We start from the raw sequence: 26,056 nt of genomic DNA on the forward strand, positions 1-26,056 counted from the left end.
ATCCCCCTTACTAATGTAGTGAGTTCTATTGTTCCAAATAAAATGTAATTTAGTTTGGTTTATGTTTTTTATATGTTTGGAATGAATAAGTAGGGAAAGTGCACGGTAGACTAATCCGGACAATCTACATTTTTGTTAGTAGCACCCTACCAGACAGAGACCTACCCCTCTAAAGCCAGTAATTCATACACTCAATAAATGTGAAGGATGTATTCCTTCCGCAGAAATAAAACGTTTGTTTGATAAAGACGTTTGGCAACTGACTTTCTGTTGGACACATTCCTGTACGTCCCCTCCTGTTTCGTTGTACTTGATAAAATGTTTTGTAATAAAAAAAATGTTTGCCCCAATAAATATATAAATAATAAATAAAACGTAGCTACATCAACAAGACACTATAAAATACAAACTGAAACAATGATTATACAAAAACAAGTTCAACACACGTGTTAATTGTACGTAAATGTTTTATAAATGTTTATTCACAAGGTTTATATTTGTAAAGAAAATGATATAGAAATTCATAACAGTTAACTAATAAACATTTAAATATGTTCGATATTGTTACTTTGCTAGAATTTTTATGTTTGCTGTTGTGGCAAAAATAGTTTGATCTAAACGCCGCCGGAACATCTCGTGTGAATGGCGGTAAGTGGGTGGAACCTTTTTGCCAGAAAGCCAATCGACAATCTCTATTCTAATGATGACAGCTGTAGATATCCAATTGTGGCCTTCCTCTTTACAGCTGCGCTCTCTTCCGGTAGTATAAAAATTGCCACGAGTTAGCGGAATCGGAGAGTATCCATCTTGAAAAGCAGCCCCCGGCTTCTAAATTTAAAACAGTAAGCGCAATTTTTGTTGTTTGTTTACGTCGCACATATTTAGTTTTGTTATTCAGCAATTTATGGTTGACCTGCATCTACCGACCTAGCTTAATAATGTTATATTTGCCTTTACGATTGCTTGCAAACTTGATTTCGGAAGTCTGGGAGTGCATTAGTAGCAGGCCGCAAACACGAATAGCTAGAGTATCTAGCTTAGCTACGAAAGCTAGTATAACTGCTACCTATATTACTTTGGCGAAGTATTCTTTTGAATTAGTTTTTGTGAAATTGGTTTGAATGGAGTATTGCGCATAATACAAATCAACAAAATGTCGAGCAATGATGTTTCTTGAACTTGATTGTGCGATTACCGTTGCTAACTGTAACTAGCTAGCTTTCGTCGAGGAGCCGGTTAGTTTTATGGCCTACTTTTGAATGTGCAAGATTGTCCGCTGCACTGGAAATGTATAACGATTTTGCCAGCAATTTGTTAGCTAATAGTTATATTATCCCCACGATAGGCTATCAGAATGTCTGACGACGCTGAGCAACAATTAATGGAGACCTCCGAAAATGGAAACGAAGCCGAAGACCTTAATGGAGCAGGAGAATCCACAGAACAGCCCGAGGCGGATGAACCAGAACAGAGCTGTACGGGAGAAGGCGATGATATGGCTGCAGGGGTGGAAGGAGACTCTCAGAACGGAGCGGCAGAGGGGGGTCAAATTAATGCAAGCAAAGGCGAGGATGACGCTGGGTAGGTTTCTGCTGTGTTTAGCCTAAAACAGGATTAGCGTTATAACGTTAAGTTTGGCATTTGTTGGTGCATGTATATACCTTCTGGTCGAGTTGGGTTGTCTGGTTTTGAATTGCTGTGACGCATTCGAATAATGTAGACGTAACTTGTCAAGTCTGTTTGAATATTGGGATTAGAAGGGGTCTTTGGAAATGGAGGGGGAACTTAACTTTAAACCGTTCTCTGGCTTTAGTAACAATTCTTGGGTCAGCTAATGCATGTACATGGTAAGATCGACCCCCCCCGCCCTTGTCCTAGACACTGTTCTGGCGCCAGCTTCTGTAATTACGGAAGTTGTGAAACTGGGCATGTGGACTCCCCAGTGTATTCTTATTGATCTGTACATGATCAAGCCATGACGATATGAAACTTGCTGAATGTTATATCACATTTATTTTCCAATATCACATCAAAGACATGTCAATGGCATTTTAGTGGTTGCTCAATGGTCTGTCAGTGAGATTTGTTTGAATCTGACCTTTGTTTCCCTGCAGCAAAATGTTTGTTGGTGGGCTTAGCTGGGACACTAGCAAAAAAGATCTGAAGGACTACTTTTCCAAATTTGGGGAGGTGACAGATTGTACCATCAAGATGGACTCAAACACAGGACGGTCACGTGGGTTTGGGTTCATTTTGTTCAAAGAAGCAGCAAGCGTAGACAAGGTTTGTTGCATAAGTGACACAACTTGATACTAAACATTTACATTGTTACCGGTTGGACTTTGAGAATAAAACCTTTTTTCCCCCTCAAACATTGAAGGTTCTCGAGCAGAAAGAGCACAGGCTAGATGGACGACAAATAGACCCAAAGAAGGCTATGGCAATGAAGAAAGAGCCAGCCAAGAAGATATTTGTTGGTGGTCTAAACCCCGAAGCCACAGAGGAGACAATCCGAGAATACTTTGGAACCTTTGGAGAGGTTTGTTGTTCGGTCGTACAATATTCTCATTGGGAGTGCTGTATCCTTAGCGATGGATCTTAAATGCCGTTAATTTCTTTCACTTTCAGATTGAATCAATTGAACTTCCGGTGGACCCAAAGTTCAAAAAGAGGCGGGGTTTTATCTTCATCACTTTCAAGGATGAATCTACTGTCAAAAAATGCCTTGAAAAAAAGTTCCATAACGTGTGTGGGACCAAGGTAACCAACGGAAAAGAAGGCCTTGTATGTATTTTCCCCCTTATACTTTTGACTTGTTGGAGTTGTGGGAATGTGGTCTTGTATGCATCCTCTCTTTACATAGTTGGCCATGTATCAATTCCTGTGAAATGTTTAATGTAGCTCCTGTTGGCATGGACTATCCCCGCTAATTCTTAGGACGTGCTCACAGTCTGGTGTTATAAAATACATCTCTGCAGAAATGTTAGTCAGTGGTTTGCCATTCACTTGCCTTGGGCTCGTTGGTACCTTAGAACCTAATGCTTGGTCTTCTGATGTTACTAGCACGAGAGCCTTGCGTGTTAGTACTCCATGTCATCGTGTTTTGTTTGTAGCACCTGTGTGACTGAATGTCTGTCATTCCAGTGTGAGATTAAGATTGCCCAGCCCAAGGAGGTGTACCAGCAGCAGCAGTTCGGAGGTCGCGGAGGCAGCGGCTACGGGAGTGGCCGGGGAGGCAGAGGGCGTGGCGGTGAGTATTTTAACTTGCTGTCTGGAGTATTTGAGTGACAGAGGCGGTGCACACCCCCATCTGAATCAAATTTGAAAATGAGGTTGCCAGAGAGCGAGTGGTGTCCTTGCTAAAGGAAAATAACCTGCCCATTGACCCAAAATACACCTTTTGGTGACTCTCGTAAACTATTTTTGTGAATTAACTTCAATAATTAGTAGCAGTTGTTTTGCTGACTTTGGTTTTCTTAAACTGTCTACGTCTACTTACTGTTTGGGAATCTGAATCCCTGGCAGTTGGGTGGTCAGCCTGGATACTGTGTATGTAGTCCACCTATTATGAGTTATAGTTTCTGTTATTGTTACCATTAAAAAGAGTTGGGTTTGTCTTAATCGCAGTGACAAGGTTTGTCTGGCTGTGAAGCCTAATGTGAGAATCCTCTCTGACATTCATTGATGTTCATTTTGACATGGTAGTTGTGCTCGTCCATAAGCAATGGACATTAGACATGATGTTTCTGTTACTATTATATTGGTGGTCTGTTCACAGAAGCGCTCAGCAGCCTTTCCCCTAATCTGCCTTGTTTGTTCACTCATTTGGTAGTTTTGTCTGTCCTATGTAGAAGTGCTAAGATTTCTGTAGGTTTTTAAAATCATTTCAGGGACTAAATTAATACGTTTTTCTGAGCTGAGGACATGCTCTACTGCCTTTGACAGCTCTTTGGCAGGTTCTCTAACCTTGCGTCCATTCAGCCATGGTGCCGGTCTGCTCTAGGGATTAGTGTAGCAGGTTCTAACTGCAGGTAGACATTGTGTTCATAGGTGCCCCATAATCGTTGCGCTAACGGCATAAAAGGAGCGGCGGAATGGGTTTGCAACTGGTCGTATGTTCTCACTGCCGGCCTTCTCTCTTTGGCGACACTGTTTTCAGTCTTTGACTTGGGACCGTATTTCCTTCCTTTAGGCCAAAATCAGTATGGAAACCAGGGTTATAGTAACTACTGGAGTCAGGGCTATGGAAATCAGGGCTATGGCTACGGTGGCCAGCAGGGCTACGGAAACTATGGCGCTTACGGCAGCTACGACTACTCTGCCGGCTACTACGGTGGAGGTTACGGCGGCGGCTACGACTACAGTGAGTATACCGGCCCTCTGGCAAGCGCCTGTGTCATTGTTTGACTTGTCTTTGCAAAGAAGCACTCAGTCCTCTCTCTCTATTCCTGCAGACCAGGGCAATACAAGCTATGGGAAAACTCCAAGACGTGGAGGCCACCAGGGTAGCTACAAGCCATACTGATCACATGTAGTGCAGGTATGCATTTTAGCGCTTTGTAACATTGTGATGCGATATAGCTGTTAGTTTTGTGGCGTTAATGCCAAAGAAAATAAAATTTAAAAAAAATAGTGCCAAGATTTACAGTCTGGCTTCGGGGGAAAAGGCTATTGTGGATTAGTTTAAAAATACGACATCGTCAATTGGATTTAGTCAATAGTTCAGATGGGGACAGAACTTGGCTCAAAGTCCGCGCCCTAAACAATTGCCGGCACAAAATATGCATCAAATATGCACCCCTATAACTTACACTACTGGATCAATAAGGGTTGATGTTGCGGTGGACCATGTTCAAAACAATGGGTTTTCTAGAGCGGGAGATGGGAGACTATCTGCTTAAAGCTGTGCGGCAAACGTAACAATGTCTGCCGCTTCCCTTAATGCTATGCTATGACCAGTCTAACCAGCGGCATTGGCTTCCTAATCCATCCCGTTTCTTGCATGCTTGTTTCCCTAGCTCTTTCGTTTGCTCTTTGATGTAGGGTGGTGGGTTTGTGTCCTAAGTGGTGTGCAACAATCCTTTTTCTCCTCTCTTGAAGGACTCAAGTAATAGAGATTTGAGACCACAGCGCAGCGATGACAGGAAGTACGCAGGACTTGATTCTTTCCTTTGGGATGACACTCCTGCTCGATTTGTACAGACCATCTGAGAAACTGGGAAAGCAAATGTCACTTTTCCACGTTTTTTTATTTTATCTTTTTTTTTTGTCCACATTTCCAGAGATGGAAGTGTTATTTTTACTGTACTTTTTGGTACCTTTTTTTGAATCTAATGTATTGTATGGTTGTATTTTACATGTCGACTGGATTTACATGAGAATCGGAAGCTGTCAGAGCTTTTGAAATAAAGCAATTTTGAGTAATTTTTTTCCTGGTGTTTCTAGATGACTTTCTTGGCTCTGCAAGTGGAAACGTGACCTAAAACAAGGATTTTGGATTGGGGTATTGTGTAAAAGGGATTTTCCTAAATCTAATTTTCATTTTAGTTTGTCTAGGGTATATCCTCTTGTAGGCAACCAGTGTATTTTGGATTAATTTTAATTTTGACCTGTGTAAAGTGGCATTTGTAGAACTTCTAGTTGAAGCCTGAAAAGTATTGCAAGGGAGGGTTGTGGCCTCTGGAATTTCATCCCACCAGTGTATTTGGCAAATTAATAGAAATAAACACTTTGGTTTATAATTTGTGTCTCTCTGTTTAAAGCATAAGTAATGGATAATGTGTAATGTTAAATTCTTAATTGCTAATTTAGACAATTTTCGGATTCTAATTCTAAGCGTAAACTTCAAAACACCTGGTGCCAGGTAGAGTTGTAAACAAGTGTAGATTGTGTTTGCTCTGTTCCTGCGGAGTGTACTTGAAGTTTCTCTGGACATGTGGGTCATGAGGTAATGGCTGCATTGACACTGACAGATCACTAACTTGAGCACTTTTGTTTTTTTAAATTTTATATAGCTTCCAATTAGCTGAAGTGTTGAAATCAGTTGACTTTAACCTTCCAGTTTTTGCCCATATAGTGCAGTGTTTTCAGATGGGTTTTTTATGGCCTCTTTTGCTCACACTGGGGGGCGTTATTCTCCACTCAGTTTGTTTTGAGTGGGGCATGTTTTAAAGTACCTAACGACAGTTCAGTAATTAAATGCTGTTGGGTGTTTTCTAAATGTCCTGTGGTTCATTTTTATTTCTGTGGAGGTCAGTGATTTCCATCAAAGTATACTTTTCATAATAGATTACATAGTGGAATTGAAAGGTTCTATGTGAACATTTCCAATTTGTAATAGTTTCATATGCTTTGAAGGCTTACGGTTTAGTCGAATTTCTTCCAGTGAGAACTGAAATCAGAATCCCCGTGGTTGGTCTAAGAAGAATGTTAAAGGTGCTTCAAATAGGCTGCCACCTGGTTACTCAGACCATTAACTGGCTGATTGCGATAGGGGATGGGCTGTGAGAACTACACCCCCCCCTCCCCCTGTTTGCATTTGTGTTGCTTGAATTATAAAAATGTGTGGATGTGCCTAGTACAGTGAATCACAACCCAGATCAAAAAACCATAGAAATCCAGCCCATACCCATTAAGTGGTGGGATGTAGACGACCACCCACAGTTGATGAAAATGCACTGATCCACTGCTGCAAAAGTGGAGGGGGGGGAGGTAAATGTTTTGTGACGTTTCTCAGAAATCTTTCAGACTTAGTACATTTACAGCAAAAATGATTTCCCATTTAATCAAAAGTGCAAAATAAATATCTCCTATGGAAACTAGTAAAGCAGAAAAGGAGGAAGATTACTATTGGCACCCAATACCTAATAATTTGGTTTCACATCCTTCGGCAAAGACAACTGCTTTTAAATTATTTTAAGAGTCAGAAAGCTTTCTGCACATCTCTACTGGCAACCAGGCCAACACTTCAGCTGCATTCCATTCTAGCTCTGCAGTGTCTGAGTGCCAAGAACCAGCCAATGATTTCTATTGGATAAGATCTGGACTCAATACTCGCTACTTCAAACCAATTCAGTGTTTCTTTAGCCATTCCTGGGTGCTTTTAAATGTGGTTCATATCGGCCTGCTGGAAGGCTAAAAACCTTCAAAACAGAACCAGTTTATGGACACTAATTCTAAATTTGATATTTATTGCTTCTGTGATTCCTTCTCTAAACTCATTGTAGAAGGTCAGAGGGGAAGGGAAGCAAGGATTATCACACAATCTTTAGAAGCAGGATGTTTTCGGTTTCTTGCATGGGATTGCGTCTGGTTGGTCCCTGGGTAGGACTAACCTGCAGGGGAATCAGCTATTTTAAGAACTAAGACCAAATTATAAGGGATTAATTTTGGTCCATTTTCAAGTGCAGGAGTGGTGTGCTGGCTACTGTTCTTTTATCTCTTTAACATCCTATGTTATTTTCAAGGCATTCTGAGTGAGAGTTCTATGATTGCCAGTGGAGATCCAGAAAATGCCCATCCATTTTTAAAAGCAATTACGTTTTAAGTTTCCACAGATGGAGTTGTTAGCCAATTGACACAAAGCACATGTGCACATTACCACTAACTGAAAAGGATCCATGCTGATATGTTTTCAATGTGGTTAGTGTCCCAGTATGGCCATAGCCAAAATAGATTACTAAGGAGCCCCAGAGGTTACATGAAGAAAAATAAAAACTTTTTTGAAGTAACGAAAATCCCCAATTCCAATATGGGGGCAATAATTCATTAGGAATTGAAAGCAACTGGAGATGCTAACAGTTGGCCTGGAAGAGGATCTGTGTTTATATTGGCAACACACACAGTGAGTAGGATGGTTAAAGTAGGCAAATCATTTCCTGGAATTACAACTGGAGCATTGCAGAAGTTAGTTGGGTCTTGGGGTAAGAAAGTCTCCAAAACCACAGTCAGATGCCACCTTCACAATCACAACTTGTTTGGGGGGGTGGCCATGAAAAAGCCTCTGCTGTCATCAAACAACAAACCCCTGCAGTTTGCCAAATGTCACTAGAACTTTCATTGGAACCAGGTTCTGTTGTCAGGTGAGACAACAATAGAGCTTTCTGGAAAACAACACAGGATGGTTTTGGCATAGACAGAAAGAAAGCCTTACAAAAGCACTGGACATTGTACTAGCAGATATTAAGTCAAAACCTGACTGCCTCTGCCAGGAACTTAAACTGGGCCATGGTTGAAACTTCCAGCAGGACAATGATCCAAAGCACTCCTCAAAATCATTATAAAAATGGTTCACTGACCACAGAATTAAGGTTTTGCCATGGCCATCCACGTCCCCAGACCTAAACCCCATAGAAAACCTGTGAGATGATCTGAAAAGGAAAGTCCACAAACATGGAAATCAGATTATGAAGGATCTGGAGAGGTTCTGTATGGAGGAACGGTCTCAGATCTCTAGTCATGTGTACTTTGTTCGTTCACAATAGTATTTTGTTTTGAAAGTAGTATTTTGATCCTTCAAAACTGTATTTTGAGACCTCAAAATAGTTTTTTTGTTTTATCATGTCACCTCTTTGCAGACTACAGCAGATCATCTCGATAAAAAGTGACAGGGCGTGAATGTGTAAGCGGGCTTACCCGGGTTCCTGTGCTGTCTCTTCTGTTTAGCTGTCAAGTAGTTAATTGGGTAATAAGCCATACGGTTTAGTATGAGATTGGTACACCACAGTTAATAGTTGTTCATATGCACATCATACCATAGGCAATATACCAGAAACCATTGCTATTATAAACGGTTATCAACTTTTATATTACAACTGCTAGCCAATCAGCATTCAGGGTTTGAACTGCTCTGTTCTTAAATCAGTGTGATCTTTGGGTGAGTCCAGAGGCGTCTCTAGGACCACAATTCATTCGGGGCTCAGCCCCCCCCCCCCCCCCGATAATGAGTGATCAGAATTATAGATGAATAGATCAGGGGCTATTTTAAATGTTTCGGTCATTTTGAGATCCGGGCTATTTATAAAAGATCCAGGGCTATATCCCCGAATGTCCAGGCCTAACGACACCACTGGGTGATTCCTCCTGATGTCCCCAGCTGGAGTCCTGGTCCAATGTGTTTTCCTACTGAAACATTGCCATCTGGTGGTACATAATTTGATTGCATACCTTTTTGATAGAAAGACTTCAAAACACATCAAATGTTTAACTTTCGTTTTTCTACAAATATCATATTTATACATATATTCTAAACAACAGCAACTCAATTTCAAATCTCTTTTAATTGATGGATTGACCAACTACAGGAAATCAAGAATTGCTGGGGGACGACCTCTCAGACTGTGAGATGAAGTAGAGAGGCATCCATCTCAAACCCAGTTTTTCCCGCTACAGTCCAGCCGTATTAACAAGAAGCATCTGGGTGAATGAGAGAGGCATGGGCCTGGACAGAGAAATGTCTTACTGGATTTTTCCTAAAAGATGGTTAAACACAGGTACAGTATCTCACAAAAGAGAGTACACCCCTCACATTTTTGTAAATATTTGATTATATCTTTTCATGTGACAACACTGAAGAAATGACACTTTGCTGCAATGTAAAGTAGTGAGTGTACAAGTGTAGTATAACAGTGTACATTTGATGTCCCTTCAAAATAACTCAACACATAGCCATTCATGTCTAAACCACTGGCCCAAATGTCCAAATTGGGCCTAATTTGGACATTTTCACTTAGCGGTGTACTCACTTTTGTTGGCAGCAGTTCAAACACCCTGATTACATTCACATATTTTAGTTGGCAGTGGCTAAAATTAGCTGAAGTTTATAATGCTGTTAGCCCATAGACAACTTTCAGGGTGTCAATTTGGGGGGGGAAGAATTATCCTTCAGGTTGGATTTAACAGGGAGGGCTAAAGCACACTACAAGGTGTAATCTCCATGGACCTCAGTTAAAAGTTGTGCGAAATAAAAACATTGACGCAGTTAGACGTAAAGACAATAAATTATACATCATTTTATACATGTTTTTTAATAGATTTGTAATAAAAGGCACACTATTTAAAAATGAAAGAGCAGTCTGTGTACTACGGAACACAACAAATGTTATCTGGATCAGTGTTGACCTCCTGGCCTGTCCCGTTACTGTCTTGCATTGAGTCGTCTGGGATGACACATCCGGTCATGCATATCACAGCTTAGAATCCTCATCTAGCAACAGCCAGTCTCCTCTAGGGGCCCCAGTTCCACCTCAGTGCTGCGTGGGGCCTAGCTAGGGGTTCGCCTGTACCGGTACACAGACTCCTGAAACACACACAGATAACATAGAAGGTAGAGGTCAGGGGAAACACATCATACATGTGAGCAGCCAGGGTCCAGAAATGTTACTTGGCTCTGTATATGCACCCATCCCTGTGTAGATGGCTTATGTGCTGTGTACTACTCCCTTCACAGAACAGCGTAAACTGGCTCTAACCAGAATAGAAAGAGGAGTGGGAGGCCCCGGTGCACAACAGAGCAAGATGACAAATACATTGGAGTGTCTAGTTTGAGAAACAGACACCTCAGCTGGCAGCTTCATTACATGGTACGCGAAAAACACCAGTCTCACTGTCAACAGTCAAGAGGCGACTATGGGATATTGGCCTTCTCGGCGGATTTGCGAAGAAAAAGCAATATATTTCAGTTTGGCCAATTAAAAGAAAAGATTAAGATGGGCAAATTAACACTAACACTGGACAGGGGAAGATTGGAAAAAAAGTGTTATGGACAGAGAAATCTAAGTTTGAGGAAGAACATTGGTCAGACGCAGACCAAATGAAAAGATGCTGGAGGAGGGCTTGATGCCAACTTTCAAGCATGGTGGAGGCAATGTGATGGTCTGGGGGAGCTTTGGTGGTGGTGAAGTGAGAGATTTGTACAGGGTAAAAGGGATCTGGAGGGAAGGTTATCACTCCATTTTGCAGCACCATGCCATACCCTGTGGTTGGAGCTACATTAGAGCCAATTTCCTCCTAAAACAGGACAATGACCCAAAGCACAGCTCCAAACTATGCAAGAACTATTTAGGGAACAAGCAGTCTACTGGTATTCTGTCTATAATGGAGTGGCCAGAACAGTCACCGGATCTCAACCCTATTGAGCTGTTGTGGGAGCAGCTTGACCGAATGGTCTCCATAAAGTCAATCCAACTTGTGGGAGGTGCTTCAGGAAGCCTGGGGTTAAATCTCTTCAGATTAACTCAACAAATTGACAACTAGAATGCCAAAGGTCTGCAAGGCTGTAATTGCTGCAAATGGAGAATTATTTGTGGAAAGCAAAGTTTGAAGGACACATTATTTCAATAAAAAAATCATTATTTCTAACCCTGTCAATGACTTTAGTTCTTATATTCCGGTTGTATTTCCTATTCAAACTCATTTCATTTATGTTTTCATGGAAAACAAGGACATTTCTAAGAGACCTCAAACAGTTCAACGTTAGCGTATATTACCATGATTATGGCTATTAATGAGACATACAGTATCTGATACATTTTAAAATATAATGCAGTGTTTACACTGTAAGTGGCGTAGTACTTTCACTGATTTGTTTTACGGGGTGAAACCTGGTGCAATCTGGTCAGCTGCGGGAGATAAGCATCTAGTTTCTAAATGTCATTATCTGTTCAGTTGGTCGGCCCCTAGCACTGTGGCAAGCTAGCATGTAGCCATTTAATTCTTTCAGGTTTAAACCAAAAGTTCTAGAAAACCTATGTGGGTATGACCCCTGAATGTGTTGTTATTTAAAATATATTCAACAGTTTGAGATGGTAAAATTACTATTTTATTGTACGTTTTCTCACATAAACACTAACTGAGCAACTTTGTGTCCATTTTTAGCAGGTGAACATTTTAAATGATGTAATTTTCCGAAACCATAGCCGTCTGGTCTCCAGAGACCAGATTAACATTGTACGAATAATGGGACACTCAAATTTGGTCGGCCACGAAAGACTAAACAATATTTAGACAAAAAACACTTTTGTGAATCGACAGTGACAATATTTTTTTCATATGAACAATGGAAGTATTTTGTTAAAGTGTGCCGAGGAGCAGCTGAGCTTAAACAGAGTAGAATACACTGCCTAGAAGAGGCAATGGAGGAGAAGAAGACGACGAATCACTGTGCATGGAAAGGATCGCTTCACATAGGTGGAGGGTTTGAGGCAATTCCACGTCTTCCATTCCATCCATAACAAAACCATAATTCTGAGCCTCCCCTCTCCAATTAAGGCCTGAGTGTGAAGGACAGAGACGAAGAGAGAGAGAGGAAATCTGTGGGGTCGGGATTCGTGGTGAAGACAAGAAAGCCACTGTCAGCCCGAGAGGATTTGTCACTATCATGTGGCCTGATTCTGTCCAGACCAGCGCCAACTAACACAAACAGAAAGCTCTTAGTACCTGGCAGCCATCGCAGGCATGTGGGCAGGTACGCTAACCTGCTGAGAGGTCCATGCATGGAGATAATGCCTATCATGTCTGACCCTAAATATTAAACTGGCATTGAACCTAGCCCTAATATCTAACCCTTACCGCTAACCTCAAATTGCATATTTTAAATATAATTTAAATTTAATAAACCCAACTGCTAAGTAGACTTTCTATCTCTGTGGGGATTTTCTGAACATTAAAGTTAGAATGTATAAATGTCCGAAAAGAAACCCAATAGAATATGTCCGTGGTTCTGAGATCTCCAACCTCTGCATATATTTGATCTGTTACAGAGGTAACACAATCAATTCATTTTGCCCACTTATCTGCCCTGTACTTGGAGAATCAGGTGAGCTGGTGGTATCTACCTGTAGCGAGGAGCTCAGCCTCCTTCCGGTCCTTGGTGATGTAAACTGCGGTCATGAGGAAGAACAGCCCGCCCAAGACCCCTACGAACGGACACAGCAGGAAACTATACTCCAGGCTCCGGAATTTCCACTCGTGTGTGTTCAGCTGGGACCTCAGAGCGTCCGAAATCTACAGGCCAGCGGTGGGGCATAGAGACGAGGCGGTGGCCAATGGGATTAGGGTCACTTCCATTTCACCTGATTTAGTTCAATGGGAACTAAATGAGGGACATATCGTATTGAAAATCGGAGGCCCACTTTAAATAATTATTTCCACATTTTCCAGAAATCTTGGTTGGCAGATTTAAAATTTCCTGATTATTTTCTCCTGTTTTTGGGCTTCCTTTAACCAAGAGTTCTGGAAAGCAGGGTCATTTATTTTAAAGTTGACATCATTTTACTGTTGGGCTGATTTAGATTGAACTATAAGAAGGCAGTGTCATCCATTTGAAATGACTTACTGTGCCTATCAGGTAAGGGCTCCCGGCATCTCCAAGGAGATGACAGACCATGATTTGTAGGGCTTCGGCTGTAGCTCTTCGGGTTGGCACCACCACATACTGGGAAGAAATACATCCAGGTAGTGACTTATAGGTTCACTCCAACAGACAACCGGAAAACAGGCTTTGTCAGCATCAACAAACAAGACCATTCATTTGGCATAGACTCGGAAAGGCATGTTACCTACTCATCTTTGTCACGAAAGAGCACACACGCCTAATACGCTGAAACTGACCGGTTACTGTCCTTGGACACCTTGTGATTCGCTGAATGGTAGTGAATCAAACTCACCAGGAGGATGTCTGCTAGAATGGACCAGTTCAGTGATATGAGAATCTCCCCAATGCCAATGAACACCTGGGCAGAACAAGACATTTAAGGCATTCAAAAACAACATGCGGTGTGGTCACGTGATGTTTGTTCATACATGTTTTACTTTTCAACCCCAAATGAGGGCAGATGTACTTCTATTGTGAAGTCAGCACCTGTGATTCCACAGTGGCCCAGCCAAGACCTCAAAGAGCAAGTAAAAATACAAATTAAAACTAAGTCGTACATAAGTGGCAGGAACACTTGTAGACGCCAGTATGATGGCAGCAAAGAAGCAGGGGGCGGAGCTGAGCATGCCCACAGCACAGATGAGGGGGTCAGCATTGGGCACCCTGTCCCTCAGCCTCCTGGAGATGGTGCTGCCCAAAGAAACACCCAGAATGCCCGTCACCACCGTCAATCCCCCGAAGACATAACTGGACAGGAAGACAGTGGAAATGTAATTCAAACTGATATCATTTCAAGGGATTCAAGCAAAGATAGTACGAAATGGTCAGAGGCCAATGCCTGAATAATTAGAATGAAAATAAAGATTATTGGTCATTAGCTAATTTGTTAATTCCTTTATGACACATGTCCTGTCAGTTCAGTGTTCATTAATTGTCACCTGTTAGTTGTGTTGCAGGGTTCAGCAGTGCACGGTGGTTGGATGCCTTGATTGATCTGAGCTCGGTCCAGGAAGATGGGGGTCCAGAAGGCCAGTGCTCCGGTCAGAAAGGCCATGGCTGTCACTCCCAGGGACGACCACACAAAGCTCTTACTGTAGACACAGACAGAGACATTATACACAAATGGTCAATGGGTTAACTTTACTAAATGTTGACTTTTAGTTAACTTTACTAAAACCTTGTCACTGAGTTGTTAAAGAAAATGTAAACGTGGCATAAAATCCAAAGCATTTTCCTTTCTGTAAACTTGATGCATGGGGAAAAATTATATGCCAGACACATCAAGAAACAAATTGTGGTATCTACTCCATACAGTATTTTCAGTTACATGAGACGATACTGGTTGAAGAGGTCGTGTTCAATCACAGGGAAACATTGTTTTTTGAATCATGGCCTGTTTAGTCATGTTCTCCTACTTCTTCAGAAGGTACTTGATGTCCTCCAGGTACGAGGTGTGCTGCATGCGGTTGCCTCCATGGGCCTCTGAGGCGCCTCGTGAGGGGTTGGGGCAGAACACAGCCAGCAGGAGCAGACCGAAGGAACCAAGGATGGGATTGAGCTGAGTCCAACAGCAAGACAGACAGAGGGAGAGAGAGACGGAGAGATAGACAGGGGATAATGTCACAGTTTGCTGATTGAGCTGAGACAGACAGAAAGACAGACAAGCAAAGACAGACTGGGGGTAATGTGTCACAGCTTTCAGATTGATCTGAGACAGACAGAAAGAGAGACAAGCAAAGACAGACTGGGGGTAATGTGTCACAGTTTTCAGATTGATCTGAAACAGACAGAAAGAGAGACAAGCAAAGACAGACTGGGGGTAATGTGTCACAGTTTTCAGATTGATCTGAGACAGACAGAAAGAGAGACAAGCAAAGACAGACTGGGGGTAATGTGTCACAGGTTTCAGATTGATCTTAGACAGACAGAAAGAGAGACAAGCAAAGACAGACTGGAGGTAATGTCTCACAGTTTGTAGATTGAGCTGAGATGGAGAGAAAGACAGACTGGAGGTAATGTCTTACAGTTTGTAGATTGAGCTGAGACAGAGAGAAAGACAGATTGGGGGTAATGTCTTACAGTTTGTAGATTGAGCTGAGACAGAGAGAAAGACGGACTGGGGGTAATGTCTTACAGTTTGTAGATTGAGCTGAGACAGAGAGAAAGACAGACTGGGGGTAATGTCTTACAGTTTGTAGATTGAGCTGAGACAGAGAGAAAGACGGACTGGGGGTAATGTCTTACAGTTTGTAGATTGAGCTGAGACAGAGAGAAAGACAGACTGGGGGTAATGTCTTACAGTTTGTAGACTGAGCTGAGACAGAGAGAAAGACAGACTGGGGGTAATGTGTCACAGTGGTTGGTGTGTGAGAGCATGTTTCTGGGTTCTTGTGACTTACTCTTAAGGCCCATCGCCAGTCTCCTGTGGCGCTGGCAACATAGGATCCAATTATATATCCCAGACCACTGAAAAAAAAGAACAGGGACAGGGGGGACATTGATACTGCAATGTGAGCAAGCTTAGTGTCCAAATGGGATATTAGTAGATAGCGGAAAGACATATTTTAGACCTGATTTATGTGGGCTTTTTATTTCAAATATATTTTTATTGAGAAACAAGAACTAGCTTACACAAACAGCCACAGGCAGCCAAAGTAATTTGCTTTTTTATTAACTTTTACTACCTAATTACTACACAAATCCTGTTTGGACTGCATGGAGACTTTGCACTACTCCAGCTTAACGAGTATGTTTGATGGTGTTTGCTAAAGTAATCAGAGATGTTCATTACTTGATTGTTGTAGTGAATAAGTAGTCAAGATATGAAAGCCAGACCATACACGCTTATTGTGGTTTTGGGTGATATCTGTTCATACAGTTGTGCTCATAAGTTTGCATATCCTGGCAGAAATTGATTTTGAAAATATGACCGATCAAATATTTTATTTAAGGATAGTGATCATATGAAGACATTTATTATCACATAGTTGTTTGGCTTTTTAAATCATAATGATGACAGAAATCACCCAAATGGCCCTGATCAAAAGTTTACATACCCTTGAATGTTTGGCCTTGTTACATACACACAAGGTGACACACACAGGTGAAAATGGCAATAAACGGGGAATTTCCCACACTTGTGGCTTTTTAAATAGCAATTGATGTCAGTGTATAAACAGTCAATGAGTTTGTTAGCTCTCACATGGATGCACAATGTGATTCCCATAAGAAATAAAATACGTGTTTTGCCTGCTCACTCACCTTTCTTTACAAATGGTACATATATTATCAATTCTCCAAGGGTATGCAAACTTTTGAGCACAACCGTATGTGAATACTTCCCCAATGGCCCTAAACATAAAAAAGACTGGAGGACTTTGTTGGTAAAATGTATATATTCCATATGTTTTCCCTGTGTTTAATTATGTGAGCTCTGTTAGAAGATGACTGATGAGTGCAACTGCATATTACTTATGGCAGGATAAATGGAGGATCTGTATATAGTGACAAAGCTGAATGAAGACAAAGATGAGACAAGGATCACAAGCCATTCATTAGTACACACACAAAGAAGGCACTTCAGTGGTTGAGTGCAATACTGGTTAAATGTACTGCACTAATGGTTATATTGGATGCAACATTGCGATTATTAAAATACTCTGTGGACTCTGACCTTCCCACTGGAATGAAGATGTAGAAGGCGGAGATCATGATGGTCCTCTTGGTTCCAGAGAACAGGTCTCCAATAATGGTGGGAGCGATGGTGGAGTAACTGGCCTCACCTGTCCCCACCAGGGCTCTGAAGAGCACCAACAGCCAGAAATACTGAAAACACACCCATATTGACGATTTATACCCAGCGTTCATGCACCAAGTGGTTCTGAAATCAGAAGACCTACAGCTCTGGAAAAATTACACATCATTAGGTGTGACAGTGTGCCAACACCGTCATATTATGTGCTCATCACACCAAGGAGGAATGCAGATGTTACGGTTATTTCCCACCTGGGTTCCAGTCAAAAGGAATAACCACAAGTCTGACTACACAGATCGGCATCTTGACACAACTGTGACTTAGTGAAATGAATTTACACTTGATTTTACAGGATTGTACAATTAACTTGAAAGCACGGACCTAAATGTCCATCACAGATATGAAGATCAGTCTAGAGTGTACAACCAGGGACCTCAATATAAATGACCACAAAAAGGACTATACAGACATTTGACATTTAATTTTCCATAAAACCTAACCTTTATTCTTAATTCCTAACCCTACACCAAACCATAACTTATAATTTCCTAAAATTAACCTTAATCTTGATTCCTAAACTTAACCACTAACCCAAAGTCTAACAATAACTGTATGTAACTGAATGTATATTTTCTGAAATATCCTGTGTTGTGTACTTTACCACAAAAAATTGTGCTCAAAAGTTTGCATATCCTTGGAAATAATATACAGCTCCGGAAAAAATTAAGAGACCACTGCACCTTTTATTTCCTTTCCAAAAAAGTTGAAAAGGAAGATTTTGAGTGAGGAACAGAAGGGCTAATTCTTTCTGTTCCTCACTCAAAATCTTCCTTTTCAACTTTTTTGGAAAGGAAAGAAAAAGGAGCAGTGGTCTCTTACTTTTTCCCGGAGCTGTATTGTGTTTAGAGCGTTGCAGGATGCAGGCTCAATGCCTTTGTCTGCCAAGTCAAATTTAGTCCCCGTCCAGTGTTTTTGCTGGACCGTGTAAGCGGAGCCGGCCAAGAAGTGCGAATGTCCCTTATTGAGTGCCTGTCTGACTGACTGGGTGACTACACGTTGTTATGTAGCATAGTGGTTAGAGATGCAGACTTCCGTGTGGGTGACCGGTGTTCGATCCACGCCTCCGACAGAACAAATAATTCATTAAGATTTGTTCAGGATAGACAAAAACTTTGCTGGCTACAACCTTCAGTAGCTACGTTATAGTGAGCCTAAAATAAGACTGTTTACATTAATATTGTGACTATTTCTGGTGGATTTTCGAAGTGCGCATCCGTGCATGCTTTTTGAGGTTATATAGACCACAACGCCTTGCGCAGTAAAAGAAGGGTTTCCATGATTTTCTCGTCTTTTCACTTGACGATAAAAGTTATCGTCACCTATATTGTTAGTTATTATATCAATGTCATTCACGAATGAAAGAAAAACAAACATTGTTGTGCCATGAAATGAAATAGCTTTGGCAGTGTAAAGTTCATCTTCAGTCTCGTTAGCAATTGTTCAATTCTTATGACTATTCCAAGTAGAAATTTAGTAGATACCAGTAAGCCTATTACTGGCTAATAAGCTGTTAAAACGGCCAGTGGCAAACGCAATACAGTTCATAGATGCTATTTGTGGTGAAGGTAAACGTAATAAGAAACGTTAGTCATTTTAAAACAATGTTTAATGGTGTCTAGCGACATATTCAAACTTGGCGTGATGTTAATGCGTGACAAAATGATCTAATGTAGAGACGCAATTTTATGCCGAGGTAGTATGTCCCAATCTAATATAGGGAAATAGTTTCAAGAACCGTGGAGTTTCAACTAATTGGATTGATAATGCCGAACACTCTGCACATGTACAGCTTAGTGGCGCAGTGGTTAAAGACACAGCCTGTCACATATAGGAGTCACCGTCTCGAATCCAATAAGAGCAACAACATTCATCCCTTCCAATTGTGGACTGGTCGAACTAGGCTTGCCTGGTTCATTTTCTTGTTCATTTTTTTTATCAGACTGTTTGCAGTTAGTGACCAGAGTATGATGTATTCAAGCCTGCCACAATGTTTCACTTACCGACTTTGTGACAAAAGAGCTGGTCAGGGTCATTGCCACCCATACAGTCAGCCCACCAATCATGATTAACTTCCTGTTGTACCGGTCACCAAGGTAACCAAAGATTGGAGCCAACACAATGAAACTGCAGATGAAAACTGTGAACACATTAACAAATCATATGTGAGACAGAGAAACAGAGTTTTAGTAATTTTTTCAGTTTGCAACGTCATGAGAGAGGATCATTCATTTTGTTGGAGTGAGGTTGTCAGAAGTGGGTGGCAATTAACTATTACAGTGGGGAGAACAAGTATTTGATGCACTGCCGATTTTGCAGGTTTTCCCACTTACAAAGCATGTAGAGGTCTGTCATTTTTATCATAGGTACACTTCAACTGTGAGAGACGGAATCTAAAACAAAAATCCAGAAAATCTCATTGTATGATTTTTAAATAATTAATTTGCATTTTATTGCATGACCTAAGTATTTGATCACCTACCAACCAGTAAGAATTCCGGCTCTCACAGACCTGTTAGTTTTTCTTTAAGAAGCCCTCCTGTTCTCCACTCATTACCTGTATTAACTGCACCTGTTTGAACTCGTTACCTGTATAAAAGATACCTGTCCACACACTCAATCAAACAGACTCCAACCTCTCCACAATGGCCAAGACCAGAGAGCTGTGTAAGGATATCAGGGATAAAATGGTAGACCTGCACAAGGCTGGAATGGGCTACAGGACAATAGGCAAGCAGCTTGGTGAGAAGGCAACAACTGTTGGCACAATTATTAGAAAATGGAAGAAGTTCAAGATGACGGTCAATCTCCCTCGGTCTGGGGCTCCATGCAAGATCTCACCTCGTGGGGAATCAATGATCATGAGGAGGGTGAGGGATTAGCCCAGAACTACACGGCAGGACCTGGTCAATGACCAGAAGAGAGCTGGGACCACAGTTTAAAAAAAAAAACATTAGTAACACACTACGCCGTCATGGATTAAAATCCTGCAGCGCACTCAAGGTACCCCTGCTCAAGCCAGCACATGTCCAGGCCCATCTGAAGTTTGCCAATGACCATCTGGATGATCCAGAGGAGGAATGGGAGAAGGTCATGTGGTCTGATGAGACAAAAATAGAGCTTTTTGGTCTAAACTCCACTCGCCGTGTTTGGAGGAAGAAGAAGGATGAGTACAACCCCAAGAACACCATCCCAACCGTGAAGCATGGAGGTGGAAACATCATTCTTTGAGGATGCTTTTCTGCAAAGGGGACAGGACGACTGCACCGTATTGAGGGGAGGATGGATGGGGCCATGTATCGCGAGATCTTGGCCAACAACCTCCTTCCCTCAGTAAGAGCATTGAAGATGGGTCGTGGCTGGGTCTTCTAGCAGGACAACGACCAAAAACACAGCCAAGGCAACTAAGGAGTGGCTCCGTAAGAAGCATCTCAAGGTCCTGGAGTGGTCTAGCCAGTCTCCAGACCTGAACCCAATAGAAAATCTTTGGAGGGAGCTGAAAGTCTGTATTGCCCAGCGACAGCCCTGAAACCTGAAGGATCTGGAGAAGGTCTGTATGGAGGAGTGGGCCAAAATCCCTGCAGCAGTGTGTGCAAACCTGGTCAAGAACTACAGGAAACATATGATATCTGTAATTGCAAATAAAGGTTTCTGTACCAAATATTAAGTTCTGCTTTTCTGATGTATCAAATACTTATGTCATGCAATAAAATGCAAATGAATTACTTAAAAATCATACAATGTGATTTTCTGGATTTTTGTTTTAGATTCCGTCACTCACAGTTGAAGAGTACCTATGATAAAAATTACAGACTTCTACATGCTATGTAAGTGGGAAAACCTGGCAGTGTATCAAATACTTGTTCTCCCCACTGTATCTCCACCTTGGCATTCAAAACAAAATGTCCGCAGTCAAGGGAATTGTATTTTAACCAATAACCATAGCTGCAACACAAGAACATTGTTTAAGTCAATGCTACAATACCCTTCAGTAAAAAATGCATTGTTGATACTATTGACAAATGCTGCTTTACTATGCTGCAGATTAGAAAGTCTAGGGGTGAAAACAAAATGGGCTCAGAGATGGTCCAAGACGACTTGGCCTAATTCAGCTTGCGGTGGTTAAGTTGTCCTCCTTTGTTACTGAATCTTATTCTCCATAATGGCATCACTACGATCTCCAGGCCAAGTCGTAATGAAATATTTATTTTCTCTGAAAACAATTTGGTCCACAGATGATCATTGTGATTTAGAGGAGCAAATAAAATCTACGTGTTAAATCTTTGGTGTTAAATTAGAACCAGTAGACACACAAATAGATACATGAAAATAGCAAAATCGGTATCTCCGATGGTTATTCGGTGCATATGATAAATATACTTGAACAGGAAGAGAAGTTATTTCCAATCTAGCCACTTCCTGTCTTTCAGTAAGTAAAGAAGCTATTTTTATGATAAACTTCTGGGTGTTTACAAGCAGGTATATACTGATAACCAGAACGATGTATTATGGGAATATTAATATGAGTCATCATATTATACCAGTCTGTAGTAGTCCAGACATGCTGTCCTTTATTTCAAAGAAGTTCTGGATACTCAGAAGGACTCCTGTTAGAAAAGAAAAAAAAAGTTTTTCTTTCGTTAGTCAAATGTGCACCCTCCATACAGCGTCAGAAATTGTTGGCATGAGAAAATAACATAAATATGTACGGAAGAGGATTAGTGCCAAGCAATAATAAAAAATAAAACCATCTCGACATTAAAGTCATTATAATGCGAGATTAAACTCGTTAAATTTCGAGAAAAAAGTTGAAATACAATCTTGAGAATAAACTCATTAAATATCGCGAATAAATTCGTTATATTTCGAGAAAAAAGTCATTAAATATCGAGAATAAAGTCGTTGTGTTTCGAGAAAAAACTCGTTATATTTCGAGAAAAAAGTCTAAATACAATCTTGAGAATAAACTCATTAAATATCGAGAATAAAAGTCGAAATTAAATGTAGAGAATAACGCATTCGATCAGTGTGCATTGCATAGCCTACTGATAGAGGACATGGCAGAGTTGGATCAATTAGTCAAGCTATATTATAGACTTTCTTTCAGTAACACAGAAATACTATCAACCTAAGCTAATTATGACAGAATTATAATTAGCATACGAACTTTAAAAAGAATTTGCAAGCGGCTAGGTCTTTTTAGAAGGAAAAATCTGTCTAATTTGCGCGATGTACTCGCTTTTGTCCAACATGAATTGACAACCAGTGGACAAATGCAAGGTTATCGCTGGCTTCACCTACGCGCGATTCAGCGAGGTTTCGTGGTTTCCCAGGATACCATAAGACGGATTATTAAACTTTATTCTCGATATTTAATGAGTTTATTCTCAAGATTGTATTTCGACTTTTTTCTCAAAATGTAACGAATCGAGATGGTTTTATTATTTATTATTATTGCTTGGCACTAATCCTGTTCCGTAAATATGGGCCAGAGACAACATGCAAAAATAGGAAAGCTCCAGGTGCGCATGTAAGCAGTTTTCAATAGAAGTGCAGAAAGAGTCTCACCAGCGATTGTGTACCGGTCCATGTAATTGATTAAGTTCACATAACAGAGAATGGCGACTGTTACATAGGCGCGTTCTGAAGAGATAACTGTCGTCGTCTCCTCCGGCTCAGGCGCAGAAATGCTGTCAGCTACCGAGCCATAGCGCGTGGAAGCCGAACTCTGGTGGGTCTTCTCCCCCTCCTGCCGAGACATGACTGGCCCGTTCGTCTCCATTTCTACCAGCCCGGAGCCCTTTATTCACGGATCTGAGAGGAAAGGAAACCTGTTAAATGGATGGGTTAAAGCCACGATTGGACACTTGGGACAATGATCTGTCCCAAATTCGAAGATTGTCAGTAACTACATGAATGGCAGATTGCACCAGTATGGTTGTCTCTTTCAGAGTGACATGCCCCTTAATAGAGTACCAGCGTTGTGTCTTTTTGAGAGATGTCTTTACCACAGATCCCAATGATAAGAATCAAGATTGTATATATCACATTTGCAGATTTCAGTTCTCAAAAATGCATGCCAAAAAATAGGTTTAAATGGCAGTCATCATTTTGTTACTTGACTTGAAATACTGGTACAGTGTAAAAGACTGGTACAGTGTAATTGCAAACAGCAGTTTTCTGTCTCCGGTCCTGATTACCGGGCAACTACAGGTCCACCACTCATGTGCAAAGAAACCATTGTTTAGGGCAGCTGATCGGGTCTGAGTGAGGAACAAGTCTGTTGCTAAGCACGTCTGGAGTTGGCTTGAGAGGTTGAAGAAATGTGGTTTAGATTGTTCTGACCTAATCTCAGACAGGGAAAGATGCGGTCTTATTTACCAGATATTGATTTACCTCCCTAGTTTTTGTGTAAGAACGGGGTGGTGAATGGTCCATTCTCGATGTCACACAGCGGTGAAACCACTTCTGGCAAGTGATTTGATGTCTTATTTAGACATAGTGAATCAGAGAGCTGAAGGAGAAGATTGCATTTATGCTCCTCCTCTCACTTGGCCTTGATCAGGCCGTGACTGAAGAAAACACTTTTCTGTGAGTTAATCTGATTTTTGGATTTCAAACCCTTTAGGGTCATACCCACTGCTGGCCCACCTAAAAGGAGCGTTAATGTCATTGAACCCTTGTCTATTTTAGTCAAAGCCCAAATGAGTTGATCTCTATTTTTAAGTGACAAACACTCTTGAGATACAGCTGTTGAATGAAGGTGGGTAATTTGGGTTACAGGATGTCTCCGTGTAAAAGTATATGGCTGATTCACTATAGTTGTTCCACATTCAACATATGCTTCCTGGCCAAGCAACAATAATTATCTCATTATGTCATTCAGGACACAAGGTTTGTTATAAAACAGGCCATTTAGGTTGTAACAATGGTGGCCAGACTTCAACACTCTTTATGTTGTACATGTATGTGTTTGCTTTACAACAGTTGTTTGCTGAAAGCCTCTGTAAGCCCTATACAGTTAGAACTTATTTACACTACGCTACATTTTCTGAGACATATCAAAGAAGACTTGAGATGCTGGATTATTTTCTTGTGTAAACTCGCAGATATCAAAAGCTCGAGATGCCACCTTCCCAGGTAACGAGCGCCACATTTTTTATGGAGCCCCCCCCCCAGAGTTTTGGTAAAGAACATGTAGCGCTCACGCATATTGCTCACTTTTCCCATGATTAATGGTCACGTCCTGCCTGGCACATCTCTGACATGCAGGTGTAAATTCAAGCATATTTAACATTCTAGCCCTGAGTAGGAGAACTGATTGATGGGGTACTCAGGCTATTGATTAAGTGTAGCCTTTGTTACACCCCACTGTAAGATCTACTGAGACACTGACTCAATCAAAAGTACTACAGACCCTGGCAAGACCCTGTGTTTCTAAAGACGCTGGCAACTGATAATAAGTTAATCTGCAACTAGCTGTTTATTAAGCTTTCAAATAGGTTATAGGCAAATGAAAGACGTTGACCTAATCAATACATTACGTTTAGGGTTTCGGTTCCTTTTTTGCTTAGTCTGTAAAGTCTGTAATGGGTGTGGTTCTATTTGGGGGGCCAGTACGAAAAATTAGAAAAATGCATGCAAACATTACTTTAAGTTGCTCGGATAAGAGTGTCTGCTGAAAAACCTAAATGTAGAGTCCTCTGACATCAAATTGTCTAATATAAACATGTAATTACATTTCTGTAATTTCCATGTTTTTACACTGATGGCTGTTGTTACCGTAACGAGCAACAGTAAAGTCTGGGAGTCATTCAGTGCAAATGTATCAATGTAACAATTGTCAGTGCAATTTCTTCCCAGAGCAACAGAACACAATAGCATTGTTTAGGACACCCAAAAACCAAAAATGTTTATACTTGATACAGCCTTTACACTCTGGCATATGCTGAGTTGTGTATTTATGTGCACATGAAAGTTCTACCAACTCAGTTGTTGAGCTTAGCAAAACACCAATATCCACAGTAATTCACTACAACACATTATTACAGGCTGGCTTAAAGATGAAAGAAAGATATCTTACGTGTTGGTTCATGAAGTCTTCAAATCTCTCCACAGGTCACTCCATTATGTTGTTTTGAGTGTCAAAGGGAGTCCCAATGTGAGTCCCCAACACTAAAGACTGGAACAGAAACACCATGAAGGACGCTCTGCTTATGCTCTTACTTTTATATGCTGCTGGGATATTGCATTAACAGTGAGCACAAGGGAACAGCCCCCTCTGTGTTGGTCTATATGCTTTCACAAAGCTCCTGACTGTGACGCAATTTTAAAAACAAGCCAATGGCCGTTCAAAACCCAAAACACAATTACAACTTACTAAACTCTACTTACAATATGCAAAGTATCTTGTCATACAACTTGTATATAATGCTTCGGGTTACTTCGTGAACTTGTGAACTTCTACCGCTATAGAGAGCATTCTGACAAACTGCACCACAGTGTGGTTTAGCAGCTGCTACATAGCCGACCGGAAGGCCCTGCAATGGGTGCAGAAAATCTCCCTGCACATCACAGTCCTCCAGGGCACGCAGAATCTTCAGGGACCCTTCACACCCATGCCACCAACTGTTTGCCCTCCTTCCATCAGGCGAGAGGTTCAGGTCTCTTTGTCCCTGCACCAGCAGGCTCAGGAACAGTTTCTTGTTCCTGAACCTTATCCTGAGCCTGCTCTATCTACTGTAACCCTACTGAACTCTGTTACCCAGAGAACTCTGTGAACTCTTTGACCCATCACTTACCATACCACCCCCCCCGCCCCCCTCTCAGGGACCTTGTTGCACTACTCCCTTGTACTACTCTGACACTGCCTT

General features: G+C 41.3%; 2 protein-coding genes across 4 annotated transcripts; one reads left to right on the forward strand and one right to left on the reverse strand.

The window, feature by feature from the left end:
- The first annotated feature begins 744 nt into the window (after window positions 1-744).
- On the forward strand, window positions 745-5,429 carry LOC105025956 (heterogeneous nuclear ribonucleoprotein A/B-like). Of its 3 annotated transcripts, none has more exons than XM_010897038.4 (9): window positions 745-842; window positions 1,346-1,581; window positions 2,115-2,283; window positions 2,381-2,539; window positions 2,629-2,784; window positions 3,145-3,250; window positions 4,193-4,363; window positions 4,455-4,540; window positions 5,101-5,429. In XM_010897038.4, the coding sequence occupies exons 2-8, from the start codon at window positions 1,355-1,357 to the stop codon at window positions 4,523-4,525; spliced, it is 1,059 nt and encodes a 352-aa protein (XP_010895340.1). In that variant the 5' UTR covers window positions 745-842; window positions 1,346-1,354; the 3' UTR covers window positions 4,526-4,540; window positions 5,101-5,429. The 3 variants fall into 3 exon arrangements, with proteins under 3 accessions (XP_010895340.1, XP_010895341.1, XP_010895342.1); XM_010897039.4 differs by having other exon boundaries at window positions 2,629-2,760; XM_010897040.4 differs by lacking the exon at window positions 4,455-4,540.
- Window positions 5,430-10,006: 4,577 nt separating this feature from the next.
- Window positions 10,007-25,403, reverse strand: spns3 (spinster homolog 3 (Drosophila)). Its single transcript, XM_010897037.3, has 13 exons — window positions 25,267-25,403; window positions 22,752-22,997; window positions 21,725-21,790; window positions 19,187-19,323; window positions 17,046-17,197; window positions 15,772-15,838; window positions 14,788-14,930; window positions 14,311-14,463; window positions 13,930-14,119; window positions 13,665-13,730; window positions 13,334-13,432; window positions 12,834-13,002; window positions 10,007-10,297 (listed from the first exon to the last, which is right to left on the reverse strand). The coding sequence occupies exons 2-13, from the start codon at window positions 22,963-22,965 to the stop codon at window positions 10,266-10,268; spliced, it is 1,488 nt and encodes a 495-aa protein (XP_010895339.1). The 5' UTR covers window positions 22,966-22,997; window positions 25,267-25,403; the 3' UTR covers window positions 10,007-10,265.
- Between the last annotated feature and the right edge of the window lie 653 nt (window positions 25,404-26,056).

The sequence above is a fragment of the Esox lucius genome, chromosome 7 (assembly GCF_011004845.1).
Source record: "Esox lucius isolate fEsoLuc1 chromosome 7, fEsoLuc1.pri, whole genome shotgun sequence".
Lineage (NCBI taxonomy): Eukaryota > Metazoa > Chordata > Actinopteri > Esociformes > Esocidae > Esox > Esox lucius.

What these genes read in the sequence shown, in the direction of transcription:
- LOC105025956 (XM_010897038.4), top strand. Translation starts at nt 1,355, where the DNA reads ATGTCTGACGACGCTGAGCAACAATTAATGGAGACCTCCGAAAATGGA. An exon ending in AAAGGCGAGGATGACGCTGG is followed by an intron (nt 1,582 to 2,114) that starts GTAGGTTTCTGC and finishes GTTTCCCTGCAG; the next exon opens with CAAAATGTTTGTTGGTGGGC. An exon ending in ACTTTGGAACCTTTGGAGAG is followed by an intron (nt 2,540 to 2,628) that starts GTTTGTTGTTCG and finishes TTTCACTTTCAG; the next exon opens with ATTGAATCAATTGAACTTCC.
- spns3 (XM_010897037.3), bottom strand. Translation starts at nt 22,965, where the DNA reads ATGGAGACGAACGGGCCAGTCATGTCTCGGCAGGAGGGGGAGAAGACC. An exon ending in ATCTTCATTCCAGTGGGAAG is followed by an intron (nt 15,839 to 17,045) that starts GTCAGAGTCCAC and finishes CTTTTTTTTCAG; the next exon opens with TGGTCTGGGATATATAATTG. An exon ending in CAAGTGTTCCTGCCACTTAT is followed by an intron (nt 13,731 to 13,929) that starts GTACGACTTAGT and finishes TGTTCTGCCCAG; the next exon opens with GTGTTCATTGGCATTGGGGA.